Source organism: Gorilla gorilla, chromosome 12 (genome assembly GCF_029281585.2).
Source record: "Gorilla gorilla gorilla isolate KB3781 chromosome 12, NHGRI_mGorGor1-v2.1_pri, whole genome shotgun sequence".
NCBI lineage: Eukaryota > Metazoa > Chordata > Mammalia > Primates > Hominidae > Gorilla > Gorilla gorilla.
The window spans coordinates 129,170,101-129,196,788 of NC_073236.2; the positions used below are offsets into that span (position 1 = coordinate 129,170,101).

The window sequence follows — 26,688 nt, forward strand, 5'->3', positions numbered from 1 at the left end:
CTGGGACTGCAGGCACACACCACCATGCCTGGTTAAATTTTATTTATTTATTTATTATTAATTTTTTTTTTTTTGAGACAGAATCTCGCTGTTACCCAGGCTAGGGCGCAGTGGTGCAATCTCGGCTCACTGCAACCTCCGCCTCCGGGTTCCAGCTATTCTCCTGCCTCAGCCTCTCGAGTAGCTGGGATTATAGGTGCCTGCCATCATGCCTGGCTAATTTTTGTATTTTTAGTAAAGATGGGGTTTCACTATGTTAGCCAGGCTGGTCTTGAACTCCTGACCTCAAGTGATCCACCCGCCTTGGCCTCCCAAAGTGCTGGGATTACAGGCGTGAGCCACCTCGCCCGGTCTAATTTATTATTATTATTTGTACAGACAGGGCGTCCCTATGGTGCCTAAGCTAGTTTCCAACTCCTGGGCTCAAGCCATCCTTCTGCCTTGGCCTCCCTAGTGCTGGGATTACAGGTGTGAGCCATTGAACTTCCAGAAATTTATTCTTCTGCTATACTGACTCATGTGCTACAAACACCATAATTTGTGGCAGAATGGTTTGTAATTACAAAAGACAGGAAGCCGTTTCAATGTTTATCAACAAGGGACCCATCTGATATAATGGACCACCAAGAAGTCTCTAAAAAAGAATGAGATCAGGTGTGGTGGCTCACACCTGTAATCCCAGCACTTTGGGAGGCCAAGACAGGAGGATCACTTGAGCCCAGGAGTTCGAGATCAGCTTGAGCAACATAGCGAGACCCTGTATCTACCAAATAAATAAATATATATATATAAATAAATATTAGCCATGGGTAGTGGGGTGTGCCTGTAGTCCCAGCAACTCAGGAGGGTGAGGCAGGTTGCAGTGAGGAGTGATTGAATCACTGCAGTCCAGCTTGGGCAACAGAGTGAGACCCTGTTTCAAAAAACAAAAAGTCAATCATGGTAATTCAAATAGACAAAGCAGTGAGTAAATAAAGGAGTAAGACAAGGGCGTGCTACTCAGGCCCAGCCCCTTACCTCGATAGTCATCTGGGGAATCCCCAAGGGAAGAAATTGGGTAAGATGGAGTGGGAGGAGTGGGGGGCATTGCCCAGGTGTGAGGCAGGGCAGGTAGGGACTGGAGGCCTTTGGGTGCTGGGCAGGCAGCCACCAGACACAGGCAAGCTGCGGTGGGGGATCAGGCGAGAAGGGGCCGCCCAGGAGCTTCACAAATCTGCCTATGGCAGGTCTGTACTGAACGTGCCCTTTCCTTCCTTTCCACAAACACTATGGTGGCACCTCTTAGCCCTGCTGATTTCTAAACCCTGGACCCCAAGGCGTTCAGTGGTGGTAGAATGGCCCTGGGGTAGAGGATGGCTGAAGGGCTTCTATCCCAATGGTGAGGGGGGCTCCTGAGATCTGTCTCCTCTTCTTCTGCACCCACAGCCAGGACATTCCTGCCATGCAGGGCCCCCAGGACTCTTCCAGTCCGGGGGTATGGGGAGAGGAGCAGCCGGCGGGTGCCTAGAAGCCTTGCACCCCAGCAGGAGGGCTGGAATTGGAGGTGAATACTTGAGGCTGCAGATCGCAGGGCCCGAGCAGAGGAGATTCTTACGTAGCCTTAAGACACAGTGTCTCCAGGGTTTCTGCCCTGCAAACTGCACAGGCCGCTCCCTTCTTTGTAGAAGGAAGGGTTGGGTCTCCCACCTCCAGCTCTTCCACTGAGGAGTAGTGGATACAGGTTCTGAGGATCCTGAGGGCAAGTCTATGCAACACCAAAGAGAAGGCTTTCTCCCTCCCTGGATTTTCTGGAAAATTCTAGCAAACGCAGGATAGAGTTGTTTGGTTGTCAGAAATTACCCAGAAAGGCCGGCGTGGTGACTCACGCTTATAATCCCAGCACTTTGGGAGGCCGAGGTGGGCAGATCGCCTGAGGTCAGGAGTTGGAGACCAGACTGGACAACATGGCCAAACCCTGTCTCTACTAAAAATATAAAAATCAGCTGGGTGTGGTGGTATGTGCCTGTAATCCCAGCTACTCGGGAGGCTGAGGCAGGAGAACCACTTGAGCCCGGGAAGCGAGATTGCAGTGAGCCGAGATCATGCCATTGCACTCCAGCCTAAGCCACAGGGCGAGACTCCATGGAAGGAAGGAGAGAAGGAAGGAAGGAAGGAAGGAAGGAAGGAGGGAAGGAAGGAAGGGAGGGAGGGAGGGAGGGAGGAAGGGAGGGAGGGAGGGAGGGAGGGACCCAGATGCCTGGGAAGAGCACAACCAGGTTACAGGGCAGGATCGGAGGGAGGGCATCTGGGAGCTTCTCTTTGCCCCGGAAGACCACTAAGGATTTATATCTGAATGCTCCACACACAAAGCCAAGGCCCTTAGAGCTGAGGAAATGGAGTGCACAGAGGCCCAGAAGCTTGCCCCAGGTCACTTCACTGGTGGCCACATGTCAGCTGGTCCTGACCCCCAGCCTTCCCCTAAAGCCAGTCTCCATCCGTGAAAGCAGGTGCTAGCATGCCCGCTCTGGATAACCCAAAACCCCAGGCCTGCCAGTGCCCGGCCACTGTCAGAGTACCTTGATGAGAGGGGCCACCTGCCCTAGCCTCACTCCTGCAGCCACACAGGAGGGGCCCCCACACCTGAGAGGGGAGGCCCAGAAGCTTCCAGGGGGACCCTGTTCCCTGCCTCCCCTGGTGACTCAGGAGCCCCTGGGCACCTCACCCCATCCTTTGTCTCTCTACTTCCTCCTCCACCAAGGGACAATGAAATCGTCATGCCCTGCAGCAAAGTCACCAGGAAAATGTGACTCCACAGCAATTAAGTGATTTTCTTTTCACAAAAACAAAGGTCCAGTGAGGCTCACTAGGAGGCTCCTCCTGGGGACTCTGGCCACAGACACACCATGCTTTAAATTCCAACTTGGCTTCACAGAAACGGGAAGTTTAAATAACGAGCTGATCTTTAGCTCTTTAGAAGGACTCCCCTCCGCATACAGTTGTGTAGAGCCACCCAGCAAAGTTACTCTTGTCACTAAGAACGGAATTCTCATTGGCCAAGCTGGCATTATAGAGTCACCCACATGCGGTCCAGACAGTAATGCTCTACCCTCTTCAAAAAGCCAATTTCACCTGGGTGTGGTGGCTCATGCCTGTAATCCCAGCGCTTTGGGAGGCCAAGGCAGGCGGATCACCTGAGGTCGGGAGTTCGAGACCAGCCTGGCCAACATGGTGAAACCCCGTCTCTACTAAAAATGCAAAAATTAGCCAGGCCTGGTGGCACACATCTACAATCCCAGCTACTTGGGAGGCTGAGGCAGCAGAATCACTTGAACCCAGGAGGCAGAGGTTGCAGTGAGCTGACATAGCACCACTGCACTCCAGCCTGGGCGACAAGAGTGAGATTTGGTCTCAAAAAATGAAAAAGAAAGTTTTCCCCTTGGAAGGAACAGGTAAGGAGGACCTGAACTCAGCTCCCAGAGAAGTGTTGCTGAAATCCCCTGGGGCCTACAGTCTTTTAGGAATCACTGGGCAATCCCCTAAGCGTCTGGGATAGAAAGAAACATCACACATTGAAGTTCTGGAGACTATGCCAAAAAGTCAATCCACCAAGCAGCTTAGCCACTGAGAACAATTGCAGGTCCTGCGCGCTCTCGGAGCAGAGTTCCAGCACACACAAAGTGAAGGGCTTCCCCTGGAGTTGTGCAACCTGCAGCCCAGCCCAGGGGACGCAGGAGCAAGGCCAGGAACAGCCCAGTCACACAAATAGGAGTACAATGGCTGATAAGCTCTTGAAAATATGTTTACTCTCGCTGGAAATCCAAGAAATGCACATTAAAACAATCACACATCATCCTGCCAGGTACACGAACCAAGCTTCTTAAAAGCACTTATTAATAGATGGGGTGTGATAAAAGGGCACTTCTTCTAACTTCATTGGAAAACAAGTTAGTAGTATGTACAAACAGCTTTCAATATGTCTATATCCATTATACCAGTAATTCCACTTCTGGGCATGCAACTTTTTTTTTTTTTTTTTTTTTTTTTTTTTTTTTTTTTTTTTGAGGTGGAGTCTCACTCTGTCACTCAGGCTGGAGTGCAGAGGCGTGATCTCAGCTCACTGCAACCTCTGCCTCCTGGGTTTAAATGATTCTCCTGCCTCAGCCTCCCAAGTAGCTTGGATTACAGGTGCCCACCACCAAGCCCAGCGAATTTTTTTGTATTTTTAGTAGAGACGAGGTTTCACCATGTTGGCCAGGCTGGTCTTGAACTCCTAACCTCAAGTGATCTGCCCGCCTCGGCCTCCTAAACTGCTGGGATTACAGGCATGAGCCACTGTGCCCGACCATTGGTAAAGTTTTATTTAAACATCTCCATGCAACTTTAAAATCATCAAAAATTTACACAATGAGTTATGCAAGGATATTAATTACAAAATTAATACCCCCAAAAAGGCAAAGATAACTTATACAGTGGGCTTTAATAGTGGGCTGTGGAATGCAGATAATTAAAACGGGGTCACCTAGAGGGACCGGGCTGGCTGGTAGTCTGGAGAAGTCTTCTGGGTGAGCAGTCTTCTGGGATCGGGTCGATAAGAAGCCTGCCCTGCTAGGCTGGGGTGGTGGGTGGGGGGGTCTTCCAGGCATAGGACCAAGGCAGGATGGAGCCAGGGTGGCTGGAGAGGAGGACCCTGGGGCCTGACCAGCTAGTCAGGAAGTCTAGCTAGGGGTCAGGAAGTCTAGCTAGTCAGGAAGCTAGGGGTCTGGAAGCGAGGGTCGCAAGTAAGAATTTTACATTGAGGGCCCAGAAAAGCCATGGAGGGTTTCATGCAGGAGAGCCATGTGATACGGTGCTTTTATTTATTTATTTATTTATTTTTGAGACGGAGTTTTGCTCTTATTACCCAGGCTGGAGTGCCATGGTGAGATCTCAGCTCACTGCAACCTCCGTCTCCCGGGTTCAAGCGATTCTCCTGCCTCAGCCTCCCGAGTAGCTGGGATTACAGGCATGCGCCACAATGCCCAGCTAATTTTTTCTATTTTTAGTAGAGATGGGGTTTCTCCATGTTGGTCAGGCTGGTCTCCAACTTCCGACCCCAGGTGATCTGTGATAGGGTGCTTTTAAAAAGATCACTCTGGCTGCTGTGGGGCGAATGAATGAAAGGGAAACCGGGAGACAACTGAGTCTGTTGCAAAAACACAGGAACGCAAAGAAGGTGGCTTCGATGGACATGCTGAGAAGTGGGTGGATACGGGACAGATTTTGGAGGTGGAGCCCACAGGACTCCGTCCTTACTGGCGTCTCCTATGGAGGGCTGGACAGGGAGCTGGTGCCCAGACTGTCTGCTTGAGCACCAGGTGCTTAAGTCACTGGAGCCTTTGACTGAGATGGGAACAAACCCTAGGCAGAAGGCTGCACAAATGGAAGCTGTTGAGAATGATACCAACTTTGGACACGAAGCTAATGCAAAAAGAACATCCAAAAAGGACCACGGGAGGTTGCCCCTGAAGCTCGTGAAAATAAGGAACGTCCAAATGGCTGCCATTTACTGGGGCTGTGATGAGCACCAACACGGTGTTAAGTGAAAAAGGCCTTGCTGAGACCTGGGGAACAATGGAGCCGTGGGTCCCTGAAGGACCGGGGCAGGGTCCAAGATGGAAATGCCTTACATTAAATTTAACCTCCAAAGAATGATTTCGGGATTTCACAACATTGCCTCGAGCTGACCCTTACTCCCGCATGTTGTACCTAAAGTGGCCAGCCAACATTCCTTCCTCCCCTGCTGGCTGGACTTCTGGTTTGATAAGAGCTGCTGGGAGCTGGGGGAAGCCTGGCAGATACTGGAGACCATCCCAGCTGGGCCTAAACTGAAAATCAAGGCAGGGGAGGCAAAGGAGAGCTACTGCCACCTGTGAGGGGCCTACCACAGAGCAAGGACAGACCAGGCAGTCAGGATGACCAGGTGAAGGCCTGACACTAGGCAGCTACATGATCTAACACAAATGTCTTAACTCTTCGAACAACAATATTCTCATTTATCCATCCATGGCAGTTACCAAAATAGAGATGTGACAAACCATCAGGCAGCACGGAATTCAAGACAATATACTGCACACAGAAGCGCTAGAGAGGAACAAAGGGGCAGCCTTCGAGGAGTTATAACTGTCATAGATGGCCAGGCGCGGGGGCTCACACCTGTAATCTCGGCATTTTGGGAGGCCAAGGCAGGATCACTTGAGGTCAGGAGTTCGAGACCAACCTGGCCAATGTGGCAAAACCCCATCTGTACTAAAAATACAAAAAATAGCTGGGCCTGGTGGTAGGTGTCTGTAGTCCCAGCTACTCAGGAGGCTGAGGCAGGAGAATCGCTTGAACCCGGAAGGCAAAGGTTGCAGTGAGCCGAGAGAGATTGCGCCACTTCACTCCAGCCTGGGCGACAGAGTGAGACTGTGTCTCCAAAAACAAACAAACAAACTGTCACAGACCTTTCTGTATCCCGTAAGGGCAGCAAAGCGCCTAAAGTATAAAAACATGAAATAGCAAATATGACACTCATTGATAGTGTTGCTCCAATAGACGTTTATCAATGCTACGCAATGAAAACAAGAGAACACACCCATTTCAGACACCCATGAAACACTTAGAAAAATAGGCAATAGATTAGGTCACAAAGAAAATTTCAAATTCCCAAAGGTCAGAATAGCACCTAATTCATTTTCTTTCTTTTTCCTTTTTTTTTTTTTTTTTGAGACAGAGTCTCACTCGCCCAGGCTGGAGTACAGTGGCATGATCTCCGCTCACTGCACCTCCCGGGTTCAAGCCATGCTCCAGCCTCAGCCTCCCTAGTAGCTGGGATTATAAGCACCCACCACCACACCTGACTAATTTTTTTTTTTTTTTTGGTATTTTTAGTAGAGATGGGGTTTTGCCATGTTGGCCAGGCTGGTCTCGAACTCCTGGCCTCAAGTGATCCGCCCACCTTGGCCACCCAAAGTGCTGGAATTACAGGCATGAGCCACCACACCTAGCCAACTCAATTCATTTTCTAACAAGGCAACAGAATTAGAAATGAAAAACAAAAACAAAAATAAAAGAATTTAAAAATTGCAGAATTGACTGAGGACGGCGGTTCATGCCTATAAACCCAGCACTTTGGGAGGCCAAGGTGGGAGGACTCCTTGAGCCTAGTAGTTCAAGACTAGTCTAGGCAACATAGTGAAACCCTCGTCCCTATAAAAAATATAAACTATTAGTTGTGCATGGTGGTGTTCACCTGTAATCCCAGCTACTCAGGAGGCTGAGGCAGGAGGATGGCTTGAGCCCAGGAGTTCGAGCTTGTCAGAAAAAAAAAAAAAGCACAATATCTAGGAAAAAAATAATGAAAATACCACATATCAAAATTTAAATTATATAACACTTAGAGAAAACTTCATTGCTGTTAGCATTACAGAACTAAACAAAAAAAAAATGAACTAAGCATGTAACTAAGCATGTTTTACAGAAAAGAGCAAGAAAATAAACCCAAATGAAGAGGAAGGAAAATAAGATAAATGCAGAAGTTAAACTATTAGAAATCAGAAAAATTATAAAATTGATCAATGTATTAAAAAGTTGTTTCTCTTAAAAGCAAACTAGGTAAACCACTGGGTAGCCTAATCAAAGAAAATGCAAATACTAAAAAATGGGGGATGCATAGATACAATATATAGGTAGACTCTATTCAAATAACTTGAAAGAGTTCACGAAACTAATGATTTTCTAGCAAAATGCAATTTGCCAATTTACTCCTCCTCCAAAGAGAAAACTAACAGAGCAACAGTACTGAAAAATTTTGTGAATATTATTAAAGAACTACTAAAAACGTACCAGGTCCAAACATGTCATAATGACATACTTTAAACCTTCTAGAAACAGATCACCCCATTACCATTCAAAGCAGCTATCCTCAAAGCACAGTGGCAGGGCCCGCAGCATCAGTATCACCTGGGAACTCGTAGAAATGCAGGTTCTCAGGCCCCAACTCAGACCTCCTGAATCACAGATTCTCGGGGTGGAGCCCAGTGATGTATTTTTAACAAACCTTCAGGATGATTCTGATGCACACTCAAGTTTGAGAGCCGTGAGTTAACGTGTTCAGCCTTAGTATGCCAAATGTGGTCTTCAGGCCAGCAACACCAGCATCACTGGGGAGCTTGCAAGAAATGCAGAATCCTGGCTCCAGCCCAGATCCACTGAGTCAGAATCTGCATTTTGTCAAGGTCTCCAGGAGGGCCTGGCACAGTGGCTCATGCCTATAATCCTAGTACTTTGGGAGGCCATGGTCAGGGGTATCATTTGAGCCCAGGAGTTTGAGACCAGCCTGGGCAACATAGAGAGACCCCCATCTCTACAAAAGAAAAATGAAAAAAAAAAAAAATTAGCCAGGCATAGTGGCACACTCCTGTAGTCTCAGCTACTCGGGAGGCTGAGGCAGGAGGATGGCTTGAGCCCAGGAGTTCAAGGCTGCAGTGAGCTGTGATCATGACTAACACCAGCATGGGCGACAGAGCAAGATCCTTTCTCAAAAAAAGGGAAGAAAAAAAAAAAGACCAGGAGATTTGTTCACATGTCCAAATTTGATAATCATTCTCTAGAGCTCCAGCCCAAAGCTGTGCAATAGAAATATAATTCAAGCCACGTGGGTAATTAAAAAATGTCTAAGGCTGGGCGTGGCGGTTCACACCTGTAATCCCAGCACTTGGGGAGGCCGAGGTGGGCAGATCACATGAGGTCAGGAGTTCAAGACCAGCCTGGTCAACATGGTGAAACCTCATCTCCACTAAAAACACAAAAATTAGCTGGGCCTGGTGGCGCACACCTGTAATCCCAGCTACTTGGGAGGCTGAAGCAGGAGATTTGTTTGAACCCAGGAGGGGGAGGTAGCAGTCAGCCAAGATCATGCCACTGCACTCCAGCCTGGGTGACAGACCAAGACTCCATCTCAAAAAAAAAGGTCTAGTCACCACATTTAAAAAAGTAAAAACAGGTTAAATTAACTTTAACAAGATATTTTATTTAAGTCAAAATATATATTTTTTTCTTTTTTTCAAACAGGGTCTCACACTATGCCAAGGCTGGAGTGCAATGGCTCGATCACGGCTCACTGCAGCCTCAACCACTCGGGCTCAGGGTATCCTCCCACCACAGCCTCCTGAGTAGTGGGGCATACAGTCACACCCCACCACGCCTGGCTAATTTTTTGTATTATTTGTAGAGAGGAGGTCTTTTTTTTTGTTTTGTTTTGTTTTTTTTTTTTTTTAATGATCGTTCTTGGGTGTTTCTCGCAGAGGGGGATTTGGCAGGGTCATAGGACAATAGTGGAGGGAAGGTCAGCAGATAAACAAGTGAACAAAGTTCTCTGGTTTTCCTAGGCAGAGGACCCTGCGGCCTTCCGCAGTGTTTGTGTCCCTGGGTACTTGAGATTAGGGAGTGGTGACGACTCTTAACGAGCATGCTGCCTTCAAGCATCTGTTTAACAAAGCACATCTTGCACCGCCCTTAATCCATTCAACCCTGAGTGGATACAGCACATGTTTCAGAGAGCACAGGGTTGGGGGTAAGGTCACAGATCAACAGGATCCCAAGGCAGAAGAATTTTTCTTAGTACAGAACAAAATGAAAAGTCTCCCATGTCTACCTCTTTCTACACAGACACAGCAACCATCTGATTTCTCAATCTTTTCCCCACCTTTCCCCCCTTTCTATTCCACAAAACCGCCATTGTCTTCATGGCCCGTTCTCAATGAGCTGTTGGGTACACCTCCCAGATGGGGTGGTGGCCGGGCAGAGGGGCTCCTCACTTCCCAGTAGGGGCGGCCGGGCAGAGGCGCCCCTCACCTCCCGGACGGGGCGGCTGGCCGGGCGGGGGGCTGACCCCCCACCTCCCTCCCGGACTGGGCGGCTGGCCGGGCAGAGGGGCTCCTCACTTCCCAGTAGGGGCGGCAGGGCAGAGGCACCCCTCACTTCCCCGACGGGGCGGCTGGCCGGGCGGGGGGCTGACGCCCCCACATCCCTCCCGGATGGGGCGGCTGGCTGGGCGGTGGGCTGACCCCCCCACCTCCCTCCCGGACGGGGCGGCTGGCCGGGCAGAGGGGCTCCTCACTTCCCAGCAGGGGCGGCCGGGCAGAGGCGCCCCTCACCTCCCGGACGGGGCGGCTGGCCGGGCGGGGGGCTGACCCCCCCACCTCCCTCCCGGACGGGGCAGCTGGCCGGGCAGAGGGGCTCCTCACTTCCCAGCAGGGGCGGCTGGGCAGAGGCGCCCCTCACCTCCCGGATGGGGCGGCTGGCCGGGCGGGGGGCTAACCTCCCACCTCCCTCCCGGACGGGGCGGCTGGCCGGGCTGGGGAGCTGACCCCCCCACCTCCCTCCCGGACGGGGCGGCTGGCCGGGCGGGGGGCTGACCCCCCCACCTCCTTCCCGGAGGGAGCGGCTGGCCGGGCAGAGGGGCTCCTCACTTCCCAGTAGGGGCGGCCGGGCAGAGGCGCCCCTCACCTCCCGGGCGGGGCGGCTGGCCAGGCAGGGGGCTGACCCCCCCACCTCCCTCCCAGACGGGGCGGCTGGCCGGGCGGGGGGCTGACCCCCCCACCTCCCTCCCGGACTGGGCGGCTGGCTGGGCGGGGGGCTGACCCCCCCACCTCCCTCCCGGACTGGGCGGCTGGCCGGGCGGGGGGCTGACCCCCCCACCTCCCTCCTGGACGGAGCGGTTGGCCGGGCAGAGGGGCTCCTCACTTCCCAGTAGGGGCGGCCGGGCAGAGGCGCCCCTCACCTCCCGGACGGGGCGGCTGGCCGGGCGGGGGGCTGACCCTCCCACCTCCCTCCCGGACAGGGCGGCTGGCCGGGCAGAGGCGCCCCTCCCCTCCCGGACGGGGCGGCTGGCCAGGCGGGGGGCTAACCCCCCCACCTCCCTCCCGGACGGGGCGGCTGGCCGGGCGGGGGGCTGACCCCCCCACCTCCCTCCTGGACGGAGCGGTTGGCCGGGCAGAGGGGCTCCTCACTTCCCAGTAGGGGCGGCCGGGCAGAGGCGCCCCTCACCTCCCGGACAGGGCGGCCGGCTGGGCGGGGGGCTGATCCCCCCACCTCCCTCCCAGACGGGGCGGCTGGCCGGGCGGGGGGCTGACCCCCCCACCTCCCTCCCGGACGAGGTGGCTGCTGGGCGGAGACGCTCCTCACTTCCCAGACGGGGTGGCTGCTGGGCAGAGGGGCTCCTCACTTCTCAGACGGGGTGGCTGCCGGGCAGAGGGTCTCCTCACTTCTCAGACGGGGCGGCCGGGCAGAGATGCTCCTCACATCCCGGACGGGGCGGCAGGGCAGAGGTGCTCCCCACATCTCAGACGATGGGTGGCCAGGCAGAGACGCTCCTCACTTTCCAGACTGGGCAGCCAGGCAGAGGGGCTCCTCACATCCCAGACGATGGGCGGCCAGGCGGAGACGCTCCTCACTTCCCAGACGGGGTGGCGGCCGGGCAGAGGCTGCAATCTCGGCACTTTGGGAGGCCAAGGCAGGCAGCTGGGAGGTGGTTGTAGCGAGCCGAGATCACGCCACTGCACTCCAGCCTGGGCGCCATTGAGCACTGAGTTAACGAGACTCCGTCTGCAATCCTGGCACCTCGGGAGGCCGAGGCTGGCAGATCACTCGCGGTTAGGAGCTGGAGACCAGCCCGGCCGACACAGCGAAACCCCGTCTCCACCAAAAAAATACGAAAACCAGTCAGGCGTGGCGGCGCGTGCCTGCAATCGCAGGCACTCGGCAGGCTGAGGCAGGAGAATCGGGCAGGGAGGTTGCAGTGAGCTGAGATGGCAGCAGTACCGTCCAGCTTCGGCCCGTCGGCATGTGGGGAGAGGGAGGGGGAGGGGGAGAGGGAGAGGGAGAGGGAGAGGGAGAGGGAGAGGGAGAGGGAGAGGGAGAGGGAGAGGGAGAGGGAGAGGGAGAGGGAGAGGGAGAGGGGAGGTCTTGCTATTTTACCCAGGCTCAGTAAGCCATTTTAAATGTCTAGATTTATAAATACTATTAAGTGTTTTCATAAGTAACAATGATTGATAGTACAATCGGGGAGGAGGGTGGAATGGAAGAGAAAAAGGCCATTTTCTGGTCAGTTCTACCGATGACTCCGAGCTGGAAGCATTGTGGAAAGCCCAGGGCACAGAGTCCCCCAGGGCAGATGGACCCAGACAGGCAGACCATTAATGGCAAGTTGATGGACCTGGAGTGTATTCCCTCCTCTGCCACCCCTGTCCACCTTTGTCTTTCTAGGATCTTCTCTCTGGGCCTGTTTCCTCATTTGGAACTCTTGCAGGTTAGATAAGATCTCTAACGGGCTGCCCAGCTCTTATAACCCAGGATGCTTCCCTCTATTCATCCATTCAATCAGTCACCAAGGGCCGCCATGTTACAGGAGCTAGGGATCTAATCATAAGCAAAAGACAGGGAAGAAAAATATGACCAAATAATCCCACAAGAAGACGTCAAAATCCACTGTGGCAAGTGCCATGAAAGAGGGGAGCACCGGGTGTATTAGAGAGGGTAAATCTGTGGGCGTGATGGTAGAGGGTATGGGAAGAGATGGGGAAGAGAGTCTCCGGGAGCTGGGAAGGAGGAAGAGGGCTCAGCAGGGGCAGATGGGAGGAGGAGGGGTGAAGAGGCTTGGAACAGCCGCCATGGAAAGTGGGAGCCCAGCAGACACACACAGTAGGGCTGCCAGCAGCTTAGAGCAACCCACCATGCATGCGGCATACAGAGACATGCAACCGCGGTCTATTCACTGAATCCCATGAAATGCCACATAGGTCATCTCAATCTGACATTCTTCCACCAACAGAGAAGAAAAGCCTATATGCTTTTTACAATTCCAGTTTACTTCTCTTTAGAATGCCCTTACAAGAACTGACTCACACATATCACTAAGCAGACATCCACACTCAGCTATGAAATCTTTGATCAGCCAACCCTCAGTCAGCTCCATGGAACCATGTGGGTAAAGAAAAAGCCAGCAGCTATTCCATAGACAGGGTAAGCACTCAGGGGCAAGCAACGACAGGGGAAGCACTTAGGGGCAAGCAACGGTCACCAAGCACCACAGCACCCAGGAGGTCCTGCTGAGGTCCCCCTGACCGCCCCAGCGCCTGGGAAATGCACTCTGTCAATCAACACCGCAAAACAGGCTAAGATACTGTGAAGGACTCAAACGTTTTTTTTTAAAACAGGGAGAGAGGTTTTTTTTTTTTTTTTTAAAGATAATAGCATTTGGTTTTTCAAATGTTCATGAATGATAGGGCAAATACAGAATAAATTAACAAAGGCAGTATGAAGGAATAAATTAAAAAAAGAGAGAGAAAGCTCTCGTAAGCAAAAGCTGCCTTCCAACTACATGGAAAAACACTCTAGTGCCCTAAGTAAATAAATAATAAAAGGATATTGAAACAATACACCCTGAAAACGCTTGTGCCTTCTCTGTTCTCCTGGGCAGAAGCAGTGCTGACAGGTTTATGCTACCGAGGTTACAGACCCAGCTAGCATTTATTTACCTAATAACACTCGAGGACTTTTCAAAGAACCGATGCCATTCTCCAGATTTATTAGTACATATAACCCACTCTTTTACCCCAACCTCTACCAACTCCCAACACAGGACACCCTGACCCTCGGACTAGAAAAAAGCCAAGATTAGAATTTTGACGTGCTCAGACCACACCATTTTCCTTCCCCCTGATAGGAAGGCTCTTAAGAATATATACCCACAAGGAAAACGAAAACAATGCACAGTGATTTTTCATTCTTGCCACACCTAGTCCTTATTGTTTAGAAAACACTTAAATTTGCACAGGTTCTATCTGTTTCACAATTATAGCCACAGTCTTGCCTGTTCACACATTTTCATTTCTTTTTCTTTTCTTTTCTTTTCTTTTCTTTTTTTTTTTTTTTTTTGAGACAGTCTTGCTCTGTCATCAGGCTGGAATGCAGTGGCACAATCTCGGCTCACTGTAACCTCCATCCACCTCCTGGTTTCAAGCAATTCTCCTGCCTCAGCCTCCCAAGTAGCTGGGACTACAGGCGCCTGCCACCAGGCCCGGCTAATTTTTGTATTTTTAGTAGAGATGGGGTTTCACCATGTTGACCAGGATGGTCTCGATCTCTTGACCTCATGATCCACCCACCTCGGCCTCCCAAAGTGCTGGGATTACAGGTGTGAGCCACCGCGTCTGGGCTTCATTTCTTTTTCTTAAACATATGCTATACTACCACTAAAAGCAACTTGTGCAACAAGTATGTACAGAACAAAACACTAATATACTTACTGGGGAAACAGAGCAAACAGACAAAAAAGAAACTAAAGTGGGGCTGGGCATGGTGGCTCACGCCCGTAATCCCAACACTTTGGGAGGCCAAGGCTGGCGGATCACCTGAGGTCAGGAGTTCGAGACCAGCCTGGCCAACATGGGGAAACCCCGTCTCTACTAAAAAAATACAAAAATACAAAAATTAGCTGGGCTTGGTGGTGGGTGCCTGTAATCCAGCTATTTGGAAGGCTGAGGCAGGAGAATCACTTGAACCCGGGAGGCGGAGGTTGCAGTGAGCCAAGATCACGCCACTGCGCTCCAGCCTGGGCAGTAGAGCAAGACTCTGTCAAAAAGAAAGAAAGAGAGAAAGAGTGAGAGAGAGAGAGGGAGAGGGAGGGAGGGAGGGAAGAAGGGAAAGCGAAAGAAAGCAAGAAGAGCAAGAAAGAAACTAAAATGGAAACAATAACAATCCAGGATCACAGAATTTCAGAGCTAAAGGGGTTTTAGTGAATAAGAGGTTAAAAGACTTGCACTAGGGCAGAAAATTGGTAGCAAAGACAGCTCTAGAATTGCTACAATTTCTGCAGCAGGAAGGGAACTAGTCACACTTTTTTTTTTCTTTTATTCTTTTCTTCCTGAGACAGGGTCTCACTCTGTTGCCCAGGCTCGAGTGCAGTGGTGTGATCTCTGCTCACTGCAGCCTCGACCTCCTGGGCTCAAGCAATTCTCCCTCCTCAACTTCCCAAGTGCTGGGACTACAGGCATGCACCACCACACCTGGCTAAATTTTGTATTTTTTGTAGAGATGGGGTTTCACCATGTCACCCAGGATGGTCTTGAACTCCTGGGCTCAAGCAATCCACCCATCTCAGCCTCCCAAAGTGCTGGGATTACAGGCATGAGCTACTGCGCTTGGCCCAGTTCACATTTCTTAAGCCAACCTTCCTGCACGAGACCAGTCTCCTTCTGCGGTTTGTCACTGCTGCCCAGGAAAACCTAAGGCATTCACTAGCCTAGGGCAGTGGGCTGTTCTCGATGGCATCTGTTACAGGCCTTTCTTAGGTTTAGCATTATTTGATTATGTGATGTGATTATTTTATTAATATGTGTCTTCTCAGCTAGGCCATAAGTTGTACAAGGCCAGTCATACCTCCCTGTGGTGCAGAGAAGCCTAAGAAGGGAGTCAACATTTCCAGATCAAGTCACTTTTTCTTGGATATTAACTTTTACAGGACAGGCCCTGAGATTTGATAATACTTGATTTAGCATGATTTTACGTCCCTTCATTCGTCTGAGAGCAGACAGATTTTATGAATGAGAGAGCCAAAGATTAGTTTTCTTTCTCAAAGACTATGAATGGTGGCTAGGTGTGGTGACTCATGCTTGTAATTCCAGCACTTTGGGAGGCCAAGGCGGGAGGATTGCTAGAGCCCAGGAGTTCGAGACCAGCCTGGGAGGTATAGTAAGACCTTGTCTCTACAAAAAAATTTAAAATTAGCTGGGCATGGTGTTGTGCACCTGTGGTCCCAGCTACTTGAGAGGCTGAGGCGGGAGGATCACTTGAGCCCGAGAGGTGGAGGTTGCAATGAGCCCTGATGGTGCTACTGCACTCCAGGCTGGCGACAGAGCAAGACCCTGTCTCATGAAAAAAAAATGTTGGCAGGGCGCAGTGGCTCATGCCTGTAATCCCAGCACTTTGGGAGGCCAAGGTGGGTGGATCACCTGAGGTCGGAAGTTTGAGACCAGCCTGACCAATGTGGAGAAATCCCGTCTGTACTAAAAAACACAGAATTAGCCAGGCATGGTGGCGCATGCCTGTAATCCCAGCTACTCGGGAGGCTGAGGCAGGAGAATCGCTTTAACCCAGGAGGCGGAGGTTGCGGTGAGCTGAGATCGTGCCATTGCACTCCAGCCTGGGCAACATGAGTGAAACTCCGTCTCAAAAAAAAAAAAAGGTTTACACCTGTGTATTATCTCACTTCAAAAAAAAAAAAAAACCACTGTGAAGAGCAAACTACTTGGTGACTAGGAGCGCCTGTGTGTTAGTCCAACATCCCATACAAAGCAAAATGTCACTAACAAAGGCATCCTACTATTCTTAGGCAATCAGAAGGTAAATAGCAACAGAACACAGAGAACCCAATTCTTAGCCCATAGCACTAATCTGCAGATTAGAAATCCTCAAAGTGGCCAGGCACAGTGGCTCACGCCTGTAATCCCAACACTTTGGGAGGCTGAGGCTGGAAGATCACTTGAGGTTAGGAGTTCGAGACCAACCTGCCCAACATGGTGAAACCCCATCTCTACTAACAATACAAAAATTAGCCTGGCCTGGTGGCACACGCCTGTAATCTCAGCTACTTGGAAGACTGAGGCAGGAGAATCACTTGAGCCCGGGAATCAGAGTTTGCAGTGAGCTAAGATCGTGCCACTGTACTCCAGCTGGGGCAACAGAGCAAGATTCTATCTTAAAAAAAAAGAAACACTCCAAGTATGTTCACTAGAACTCCTAATTCCATATAGTTCATCAAACAAGGCAGTAGCAGCTATATCACTATTCCACTAAGAAGAAAAGAGCAAGTCCATGGGCCCTAAAAACCTGAAAGTTTCACAAATGTTAAGGGTTAGGAGAAGAAAAAGAAAAGGAATCCCTGAAACCCTTTAAGGAAGCAGTCAGAGCACTGAGTCCCAGCACTGCAGCCCAGCAGGCCACCACCCAGCCCTTGGGGAATGCTGCCCTCATCTACCCCACAGCCAGGGTCTCGATCTGTCATCCAGGCTGGAGGGCAGTGGCACGATCACAGCTCAGCTCAGCCTCGACCTCCTGGGCTCAAGCAATCCTTCCACCTCAGCCTCCCAAGTAGCTGGGACTACAGGTGCACCACCACAGCCAGCTAGTATTTTTCACTTTTTGTAGAGAGGGGGTCTCACTATGTTGCCCAGGCTCTTCTCAAACTCTTGGGCTCAACTGTCCCTCCTGCCTTGGCCTCCCAAAGTGCTGGGATTACAAGTGTGAACCACTGCACCCAGCCTGATCTTACTATTACTACGTTATCCAGAAATTATATTTATATGTTGAGAAAATTAGATGTACGCACTGTAAACACAATATAATAATAGTTATATTTGGATGGCTTAATTATGGGTGATTTATATTTTTTTCATGCTATTCTATGATCTATAAATGCTTTCCAATGAATCACTTGAGGTCAGGAGTTCGAGACCAGCCTGGCCGACATGGTGAAACACCATCTCTACTAAAAATACAAAAATTAGCTGGGCACGTTGGCATGTACCTGTAATCCCAGCTACTCGGGAGGTTGAGGCAGGAGATTGCTTGAACTTGGGAGGCGGAGGCTGTAGTGAGCCCAGATCGTGCTACTGCACTCCAGCCTGGGTGACAGAGTGAAACTCTATCTCAAAAAAAAAAAAAAAAAAAAAATGTTTTCCAATGATTATATACCAGATTTGTAATAATTTTTTTTTTTTTTTGAGACAAAGTCCTGCTCTGTCCCAGGCTGGAGTGCAGTGGCACGATCTCGGCTCACTACAACCTCCGCCTGCTGGGTTCAAGCAATTCTTGTGCCTCAGCCTCCCGAGTAGCTGGGATTACAGGCGCCGGCCACCACACCCAACTATTTTTTTTTTTTTTTTTTTGTATTTTCATGTTGGCCAGGATGGTCTCGAGCTCTTCACCTCGTGATCCACCTGCCTCGGCCTCCCAAAGTCCTGAGATTACAGGTGTGGGCCACCACACCTGGCCCAGATTTGTAATAATTTAAACAAAGATATATAATTTTAAGACTCCACGACATCCTCATACACTTTTTTTTTTTTTTTTTTGAGACAGGGTGTCACTCTTTCACCCAGGCTGGAGTGCCGTGGCACGATCTTGGTCACTGCAGCCTCAAACTTCCAGGCTCAGGTGATTCTTCCACCTCAGCCTCCTGCATAGCTGGCACTACAGGCACATACCACCATACCCGGCTAATGTTTTGTATTTTTAATAGAGATGACGTTTTGCTATGTTGTCTAGACTGGTCTTGAACTCCTGGAGTCAAGCAATCCACCAGTCTATTCAAATAAATGAGGGTACATCTATTCACAGTAACACAGCCATTAAAAGAACGAACATGCAGTTATGGACTGATATGAAACTATCTCTAAGATATGTTATTTAACTAAAATGCAAGATGCAGAATATATGCTATCATTTGTACAAAATTAATTTTAAGGCTGAATGTGGTGAGTCACATCTGTAATCCCAACACTTTGGCAGGCCGAGGCAAGAGGATCACTTGAGGCCAGGAGTTCAAGGCCAGCCTGGGAAACATAGTGAGACCCTGTCTTTACCAAAAAAATACAAAAATTAGCTGGGCATGATGGCATGTGACTATAGTCTCAGATAATTGGGAGGCTGAGGTAGGAGGATCGCTTGAGCCCAGGAGTTCAAGGCTGCACTGAGCTATGATTGTGCCACTGCACTCCAGCCTAGGCAACAGAGCCAGACCCTGTCTGCAAAAAACACAAACAAGGAAACAAATACATGAATGAATAATATTAATTTTAAGACATATTTATTTGTGAATGTATTGGCTATCTCTGGAAGGCTTACCTAGAAAGTTATAGGAAAATTGCCTTAAAAGAGGGGCAATGGAGGACTAGGGGGACAGGAAAGAGAAAAACAGGTGAGAAGAAAACTTAATTTTCTTTTTGAGACGGAGTCTCGCTCTGTCACCCAGGCTGGAGTGAAGTGGCGCGATCTCGGCTCACTGCAACCCCCATCCCCCCTCCCCCGCTCAAGCAATTCTCCTGCCTCAGCCTCCCTAGTAGCTAGGATTATAGGCACCCACCACCACACCCAGCTAATTTTTGTATTTTTAGTAGAGACGGAGTTTCACCGTGTTGGCTAGGCTGGTCTCAAACTCCTGACCTCAAGTGATCCACCTGCCTCGGCCTCCCAAAATGCTGGGATTACAGGCGTGAGCTACCACTCCTGGCCGGAAACCTTCACTTTCACTATATATATCCTTTTTGTACTTTGGGTTTTTGTTTGTTTGTTTGAGATGGGGTCTCACTCTGTTGTCTAGGCTGGAGTGCAGTGGCACAACCATAGCTCACTGCAGCCTCAAGCTCCTGGGTTCAAGCATTTTTCTCACCTCAGCCTCCCCAGTAGCTAGGACTACAGGCACACATCACCTCATCTAGCTATTTTTTTTTTTTTTCTTAGAAACAAGGTCTTTTGGCTGGGCATGGTGGCTCATGGCCTGTAATCCCAACACTTTGGGAGGTCGAGGCAGGTGGATCACCTGAGGTCAGGAGTTCGAAACTAGCCTGGAACACATGGTGAAACCCTGTCTCTGCTAAAAATACAAAAGTTAGCTGGGCATGGTGGAGGGTGTCTGTAGTCCCAGCTACTCAGGATGCTGAGGCAGGAGAATCACTTGAACCTGGGAGGCGGAGGTTGCAATGAGCCACGATCAGACCATTGTACTCCAGCCTGGGCAACAGAGTGAGACTCTGTCTCAAAAAAGGGAGGGAGGGAGGGAGGAAGGAAGGAAGGCTCTCTATATTGTCCAGGCTGGTGTTGAACTCCTGGGCTCAAGCGAGTCTCCTGACTTAACCTGTGGAGTAGCTAGGGTTACAGGTGTGAGCCACTGCCCCAGGCCTCTTTTTGTACTTGAAATTTTGTACTATGAGCATTTATTACTAAAAAATAAACAAACTTAAAAAGGCTTGGTGGGAAACTACACCAATGAGTTTTCCAAGTGTCTCGGCACCTATGCATGATCTTCAGGTTGAAGGCAACCCCTTAACAAGTGCTGCCTCCAGCAGACAAAACACCAGGAGGGATCAGGCGGGCTCCTGCAGACCCAGCACCCGCAGGGGGACTGATCGGTTTTCTCTGCTCACTTTTGGAACCAGGTCTAGACAAGTCCATACTCCGGTTCAGCCAAAGCAAGAACACTGTGTCCTCTGACAACAATGTCAAATTCTCACTTGTATGTAGTAAATAAGGAATATTTTACCTTTCAGCAAAGGTGTCGAGTTTCCCCAACTCATCAGAGAGGCCAACCAGGGAATCCAAGGTCCCCACCTAGACAGATCATAAAAACGTCAGAGGCTCACAGGTTTCTGGCCAAGCATGATGCCATCTCAACAACACGGCAGGGACTCTGTCACTTCATCTTGAATTTGTCACCCTTGGTCAATGGCCAAAGTGGAAAGTAGAAAGAACTCTTAATGGAAACCAGTGGATTTGGGGGTGTCTTTATTTACTTATTTTTGACCAACAGGATAAACTGTCATATGCCTGCCATAGGAAGGAGTGACTATGATGTTACCATCTGACCTCAGCTCATTTTCCTCTCAGAATGGCAGCCTGCTAGTCAGCCATGTTGTTAATCCCCATAGCTGAGGAAGAGATACACCAGAAAGCAAGTTAAAGAAGTTCTCATTCCTAAAAGCTTTTCTGCTCCAAGACAGTCCCATCAGTTGTGTTTTTTGTTGTTGTTTTTGAGATGGAGTTTCGCTCTTGTTGCCCAGGCTGGAGTGAAATGGCACGATCTCGGCTCACCTCAACCTCTGCCTCCTGGATTCAAGTGATTCTCCTGCCTCAGCCTTCTTAGGTAGCTGGGATTACAGGCATGCACCATCATGCACGGCTAATTTTTTATTTTTAGTAGAGACAGGGTTTCTCCATGTTGGTCAGGCTGGTCTCGAACTCCCGACTTCAGGTGATCTGCCTGCCTTGGCCTCCCAAAGTGCTGGAATTACAGGCTCAAGCCACTGCACCCGGCCCCACCGTTTTTTTCTCTGTTCTTTGCTGTTATTAACCATGATCTTAAGGCCAAGGTGGGCAGATCACCTGAGTTCAGGAGTTTGAGACCAGCCTGGCCAATATGGCAAAACCCTGTCTCTACTAAAAATACAAAAATTAGCCGGGCATGGTGGCATGCACCCGTAATCCAAGCTACTTGGGAGTCTGAGGCAGGAAAATCATTTGAACCTCAGAGGTGGAGGTTGCAGTGAGCCAAGATCGCACCACTGCACTCCAGCCTGGTCAGCAGAGCAAGACTGCATCTCAAAAAAAAAAAAAAAAAAAAAAAATTCTTGCTGGGGAAGAAGGCAGCTTTTCCTTTCCTCCCACTTCATCGTTCACCTAGGTCCTTTTCTTTTCAGAGAACTTATGATCTGTTTTTTTGTTGTTGTTGTTTTTTATTTTTTGAGATCTCGGCTCACTGCAACCTCCACCTCCCAGGTTCAAGTGATTCTTCTGCCTCAGCCTCCCAAATAGCTGGTATTACAGGCATGTGCCCCACGCCTGGCTTATTTTTTTATATTTTTAGTAGAGATGGGGTTTGGTCATGTTGTCCATGCTGGTCTCGAACTCCTGACCTCAAGTGATCTTCCCACTTCGACCTCCCAAAGGGCTGGGATTACAGGAGTGAGCCACCGTGCCTGGCCATGATCTATTTCTTAGTGTAGAAATTACTACAATGTCCAAAATTGTATTTAAAGGTCTTTTCACAGAATCAGAAAGAAAAGGGTTGCTATCATGTGGTACCACCAACTAGATGTTAAAAAGTAATTAGGTTCTGAGATTTGGCAGAATTTCAAGAAAAAAAAATTAAGAAAAATAATTAGGAGGCTGGGCACAGTGGCTCACACCTGTAATCTCAACACTCTGGGAGGCCGAAGGTTTGAGACCAAACTGGTCAACCTGGTGACACCCCGTCTCTACTAAAAATACAAAAACTAGCCAGGCATGGTGGCATGTGCCTGTAATCCCAGCTACTGGGGAGGCTGAGGCAGGAGAATCACTTGAACCCAGGAGGCGGAGGTTGCAGTGAGCCTAGATTGCACCACTGCATTCCAGCCTGGGTGACAGAGTGAGACTCCAACCAAAAAAAAAAAAAAGTAATTAGGAAATGATGAAGCCTGAATATCTCTACCAAGACAAGTCACTTCTTTTCAAGTAACTTAATTTTAAGCAACTTCTGCAGGGGCTGTGTCTTCTTTTTCTATCTTTTTACCTTCCAGAGTCCAGCACAGTGCCTCACACACAGTATCAATGAGTGGATGCAGAATTTACTAACCCGTACAGTGTCCATTGCTGGACAAGCAGAGGCAGGCTTAAAAAGGCAGCAAGATGTGGTTTCAGAACCCACTGCTGCCACTTACCAGCCTGACAACACTTAGCCTCTCCCAGCCTGTCCCCAGAGTCAGCTTCCCGGTGATGCATTTCAAGTACCTAGCCGTCAGCTCTTTGCTCAACAAATGTTAGCAAATGGGGTAGCATTACAACCCTGGTAGCTGATGGGGCAGCTGTTTGGGCGCAGGGGCAAAGTGAGGTTTGAAAAGGGAGTATATGGCAGTTTTCTACAAGAGCAGATGCTGGGCAGTCAGTGCCATCTCACCAGCACCTGTGCCATGTGGTCTGGGAGAAAGCTGTAGTGTCTTCCCCGTGGAAACCTACAGCCTCAGAAAGCACCACGGTAAATCCACTCTTTTTGAAGTAAAATAATTGTGTGGCCAGGCGTGGTGGCTCACTTCTGTAATCCCAGCACTTTGGGAGGCCGAGGCAGGTGGATCACCTGAGGGCAGGAGTTTGAGACCAGTCTGCCCAACATGGCAAAACCCCATCTCTACTAATAATACAAAAATTAGCCAGGCATGGTGGCACGCGCCTGTAATCCCAGCTACTCGGGGGGGAAAAAATTGCACGTCTCATTCTTTTTTTTTTTTTTTTTTTTTTTGAGACGGAGTCTCGCTGTGTCACCCAGGCTGGAGTGCAGTGGCGCAATCTCGGCTCACTGCAAGCTCCGCCTCCCGGATTCACACCATTCTCCTGCCTCAGCCTCCCGAGTAGCTAGGACTACAGGCGCTCGCCACCACGCCTGGCTATTTTTTTGTATTTTTTAGTGGAGACGGGGTTTCACTGTGTTAGCCAGGATGGTCTCAATCTCCTGACCTCATGATCCACCCACCTTGGCCTCCCAAAGTGCTGGGATTACAGGCGTGAGCCACCGCACCTGGCCTCATTCTTCCTTAATGTTGGTTTCGTTTGAACTTTGCCCTCCACTCCAAGAGCCCTTAGATGCCTGGGCATGACCCAAACTCCCTTCTGCCACCAAATTCCCTCCCTTCCCCTCCCTCAGGACCAAAGGGATCCTAGATTTCCTCCCCTGCCCCCAGGTCAAGAGTACAATCAAGGCTGAAGCCCCCCAAGCCTGCACATCTATGGTGGGTCTTCTGAGATGTTGCAGACAAACCAGGAGGAGCCAGAGGAACACCCGAGAGAACCTGAGTGTGCATTTAACGTGCTTCCCACTTTTTGAAGCATTAGACACTGCTACCCACAACCTTGTCCCCCTGTTCATTCCTTCCTGTGGCTGCACCTACATAGGTATCACAATTTATTTTGGACTATGGCATGATATCCCACCTAGCCCATCACCTCCCCGTCCATCCTCAAACCTCAGCTTGTCCTCAGAGCCCCTGCCTTTGCCTTGATACTTTCTCCTTGGCTTCCTGAAGTAGCAACCTGTCTCCCTCTCCCGTCTCCCCCTGACCAATCCATCCCTTTTTCACTCCTCCCCAAGAATTTTACCTTGAAGTCAGGAATAGCGAATTTGGTATTATAAGACAGGTTGGACTTGGAGGTTACAGTATTCATCCTCTCCAGAGCTTGCAAATTTTCCTTATCGCCAGGGGCAGAAATTAACCAAAACTCCGACATGCTTCCAGTCTTCTCTTACCCAGTGACTGCCCAGAACCAGGACAAACATACACAAACAGAAACAGAAGGAGAGATGTGTCAGATATCCCCGCCTCACCACTCCCTACCCTCCAATTCATCCTTTCTAGGATGAGCTCCAAGGACATCCATTTGCAAAAGCAAAGCTCTTATCTCCACCTGGGCAGCCCTCAGGTGTTCCCGAAACTCCAAAGCTCCTTGGTCCCTGCAGTGGTTCTGGCTGGTTTTCAGGAGCAGAGGAGGAGGGAGAGGTTCCTTTCTTTCTCACCACCTCAGTGAACAACCCCTATCAGGCATCATAAAACGAGAGGACAGTAAGCTGGAGGCGGACACCTTCTGGGGGAATATTTGTCTTCCTTCCACACTGCATCTTCTGGGATGCAGGATGGGGTGGAGGAAGGCGTGGGATGAGGAAGGGATTTTCACAACAGGCTACCAGGTCAAACCGCAGGTCAAACTGGCCAACCTTGTGATTGGTATTAGCTTTAAAAATAGACTTCAGAGGATTTTTTTTAATAAGAAAAAAAAAAAGTAGTAGGGGGTGAGGGGAACTACTAAAGTCTCTTTTCCACTAGGCGAGGTGCCCGCTCAGCAGAGCTGGGTCCCTTGCCCGGCGTGGCCGGTGGTTTCGCGGCCGCGTCTGCGGCCTCTACGGCCGATTCGATTCGTGCTGCTCCTTCACAGGTGTCCACACCCGCACCTTTCCCCCTCGGCCAGGTTCCCCCTTTCCGCTTGCCTCCCCGCGGCGTCTCCGGACAGCTGGGGGAAAGCAGGATAAGCTCTGAGGAGCCAGAGACCCCTGGTGGAACCTCTTCCTTTCGGACTCCCGGTCCCGCTCCAATCCGAGGGCATTTTGTTCTCTCCTAACCCCGCGCAGACCCAACGCAGCTCCTTTCCGCCTTGACTGCCCATGGCCTGGGGACGAGCTGGCCCCCCGCAGCACCTGCGGAGATGCTACCAGCCCGGCCGCGGGGAAGCGCACGGAGGTGCACGCTGCCCATGTTCCCAATGGGAAAGCGCAGGCTGGTGCGCAGCCGGACCCCGTGCCTGTGTCCCCACCCCGCCCCTGCCTCGGGTCCCCGCTCCGCGGTGCGTCCTTACCGGGAGCCGGCGGGGCGCGGGCCGCGCGGTAGGGGGCTGCGGGCGACGGGCGGCGGGTGCGGGGCCGGAGCGCACTGCCGGCTCCCGGGAGGCAGCGGCTTCGCTGCCCCGCGCCCCGCCCCGCCTTTTATCCCGGGCTCTGGAGGCGGCCCCGGCCCCGCCGGATATTTGCATACGGGCCGTCCGCCTCCCGCCTCGCTCCAGCCGGGGGCCCGAGAGCCGGGGAGCAGGTGCAGGCGCCGGGCAGGAAGGCGCGGAGGAGACGCGCAGGGTCTCCAGTCCCCTACGCGCGAGGGCCGGGGCCCTGGGGGCTTCTGCGGCGCGTCCCACGGGGTCTCCTGCCGCACGACTGCGCTGCCGCGTCCGGGACGCGTGGACGGCTGAGCCGGGTGGGAGTCGGGAAAAGGCTCTGAGCTCGGGACCACCCCGCCCTCCCGCTGCGGCCGCCGCAGCCCCGCTTGGTCACCCACTCTCGCCTCACAGAGACATGCGCGGATCTCAGGGGAATCACCTACTCCCAGGTGTCTCCAGGCCAGTGCAAGAGACAGGACCCACCTGTGGGGAGCCGCGCAACAGGTGCGCAGGTGCTCGGGACGCACCTGCGTAGACAGCGAAGCTTTTCCTGTCCGTGTGGGCGCGGGTGTGCGCCCGGTTGCCCAGGAAACTCCCACCTCACCCTCTCCACCTTCCGAATTGCCCTGTGGATGGGGGGTGGGGGGGCGGTTACAACTCACCGTATTACGATCAGAGATGAGTTCATGATCAGTGCTGTCTGGAACCAGGAGGGGGAAACCCTGGAAATTAACGTGTGAAGGTTAAAAACAAGACAAAACCAAAGGAAAACTCGGAGAATTCATTTTCTCTGGACCGAAGGAGAAAGCTTTAAAGCATCCTTCCATGTGGGCGATGTTTTCAGTGGTTTCTGGGAAAGATGAAAATCTCAAGAGTGTCCTTCGAGGGGGCATTGGAGACGGTGTTCTTGCTTCCTTAAACGTGGACTCCCCCTCCTGTGTAAACTAGCCTTATATATCAACCCATTCTTGTGAATGCATCAGGGTCTTTGGGAGAAGGATTTGACATCATCTGAGACTTAAGCTGTAATCACATAGGGTGGGATGGGAAGCCCCAGAGACAGGACAGAAAGGTGGCTTTAAGATCACAGTGGGGTCGTACTGCCAGCCTAGGTTAGACTTGGAAGTCCCAGCACCTGCAGCAGGCATCGTTATTGGGACACTAATGTGCATTAGTCAGTCCTTGCAACATCTTCCTGAGGGAGGATACCTGAAACCAAGGGATGGGGAAACCCCGGTATGTTTGAGGACATTAAGTGGCTATTCCAGGGAAGGAGTGGCCCAGTTAGACATTAAAGCGGGGTGGTCTCCAATCTTGGACGTTATCCAGGCACGACATTTTATCCAGCCAGGGAAAACATCTTAGAGCTGGGGGCAGATCTCATCTGCAAACAAGGGTGGAGATGCCCACAGAAGTTACGTGAATTGCCCAGTGTCACACAGCTGGTTATGTCAGAGCTACAGTTGG

The 26,688-nt window shown here is 50.9% G+C and overlaps 1 protein-coding gene across 5 annotated transcripts in view; it reads right to left on the reverse strand.

Annotated features, from left to right (window-relative positions):
• ATP6V1C2 (ATPase H+ transporting V1 subunit C2) overlaps window positions 1–25,844 on the reverse strand; it is a 65,727-nt gene extending 39,883 nt beyond the window's left edge. For 2 of the 5 annotated variants that reach the window (XR_008676728.2, XM_055377488.2), the window contains exons 1-3: window positions 25,150–25,251; window positions 23,902–24,056; window positions 20,318–20,385 (exon numbers count right to left, since the gene is read on the reverse strand). Coding sequence is in view for 4 of the 5 variants with exons in the window: in XM_055377488.2 (XP_055233463.1) it covers window positions 20,318–20,385; window positions 23,902–24,030 (197 nt within the window). In the remaining variant the exon portion in view is untranslated. Of the gene's footprint in view, window positions 1–20,317; window positions 20,386–23,901; window positions 24,057–25,149; window positions 25,252–25,704 lie in introns of those variants that run through there. The other 3 variants (XM_055377487.2, XM_055377490.2, XM_055377486.2) reach the window with 3 other exon arrangements.
• Between the last annotated feature and the right edge of the window lie 844 nt (window positions 25,845–26,688).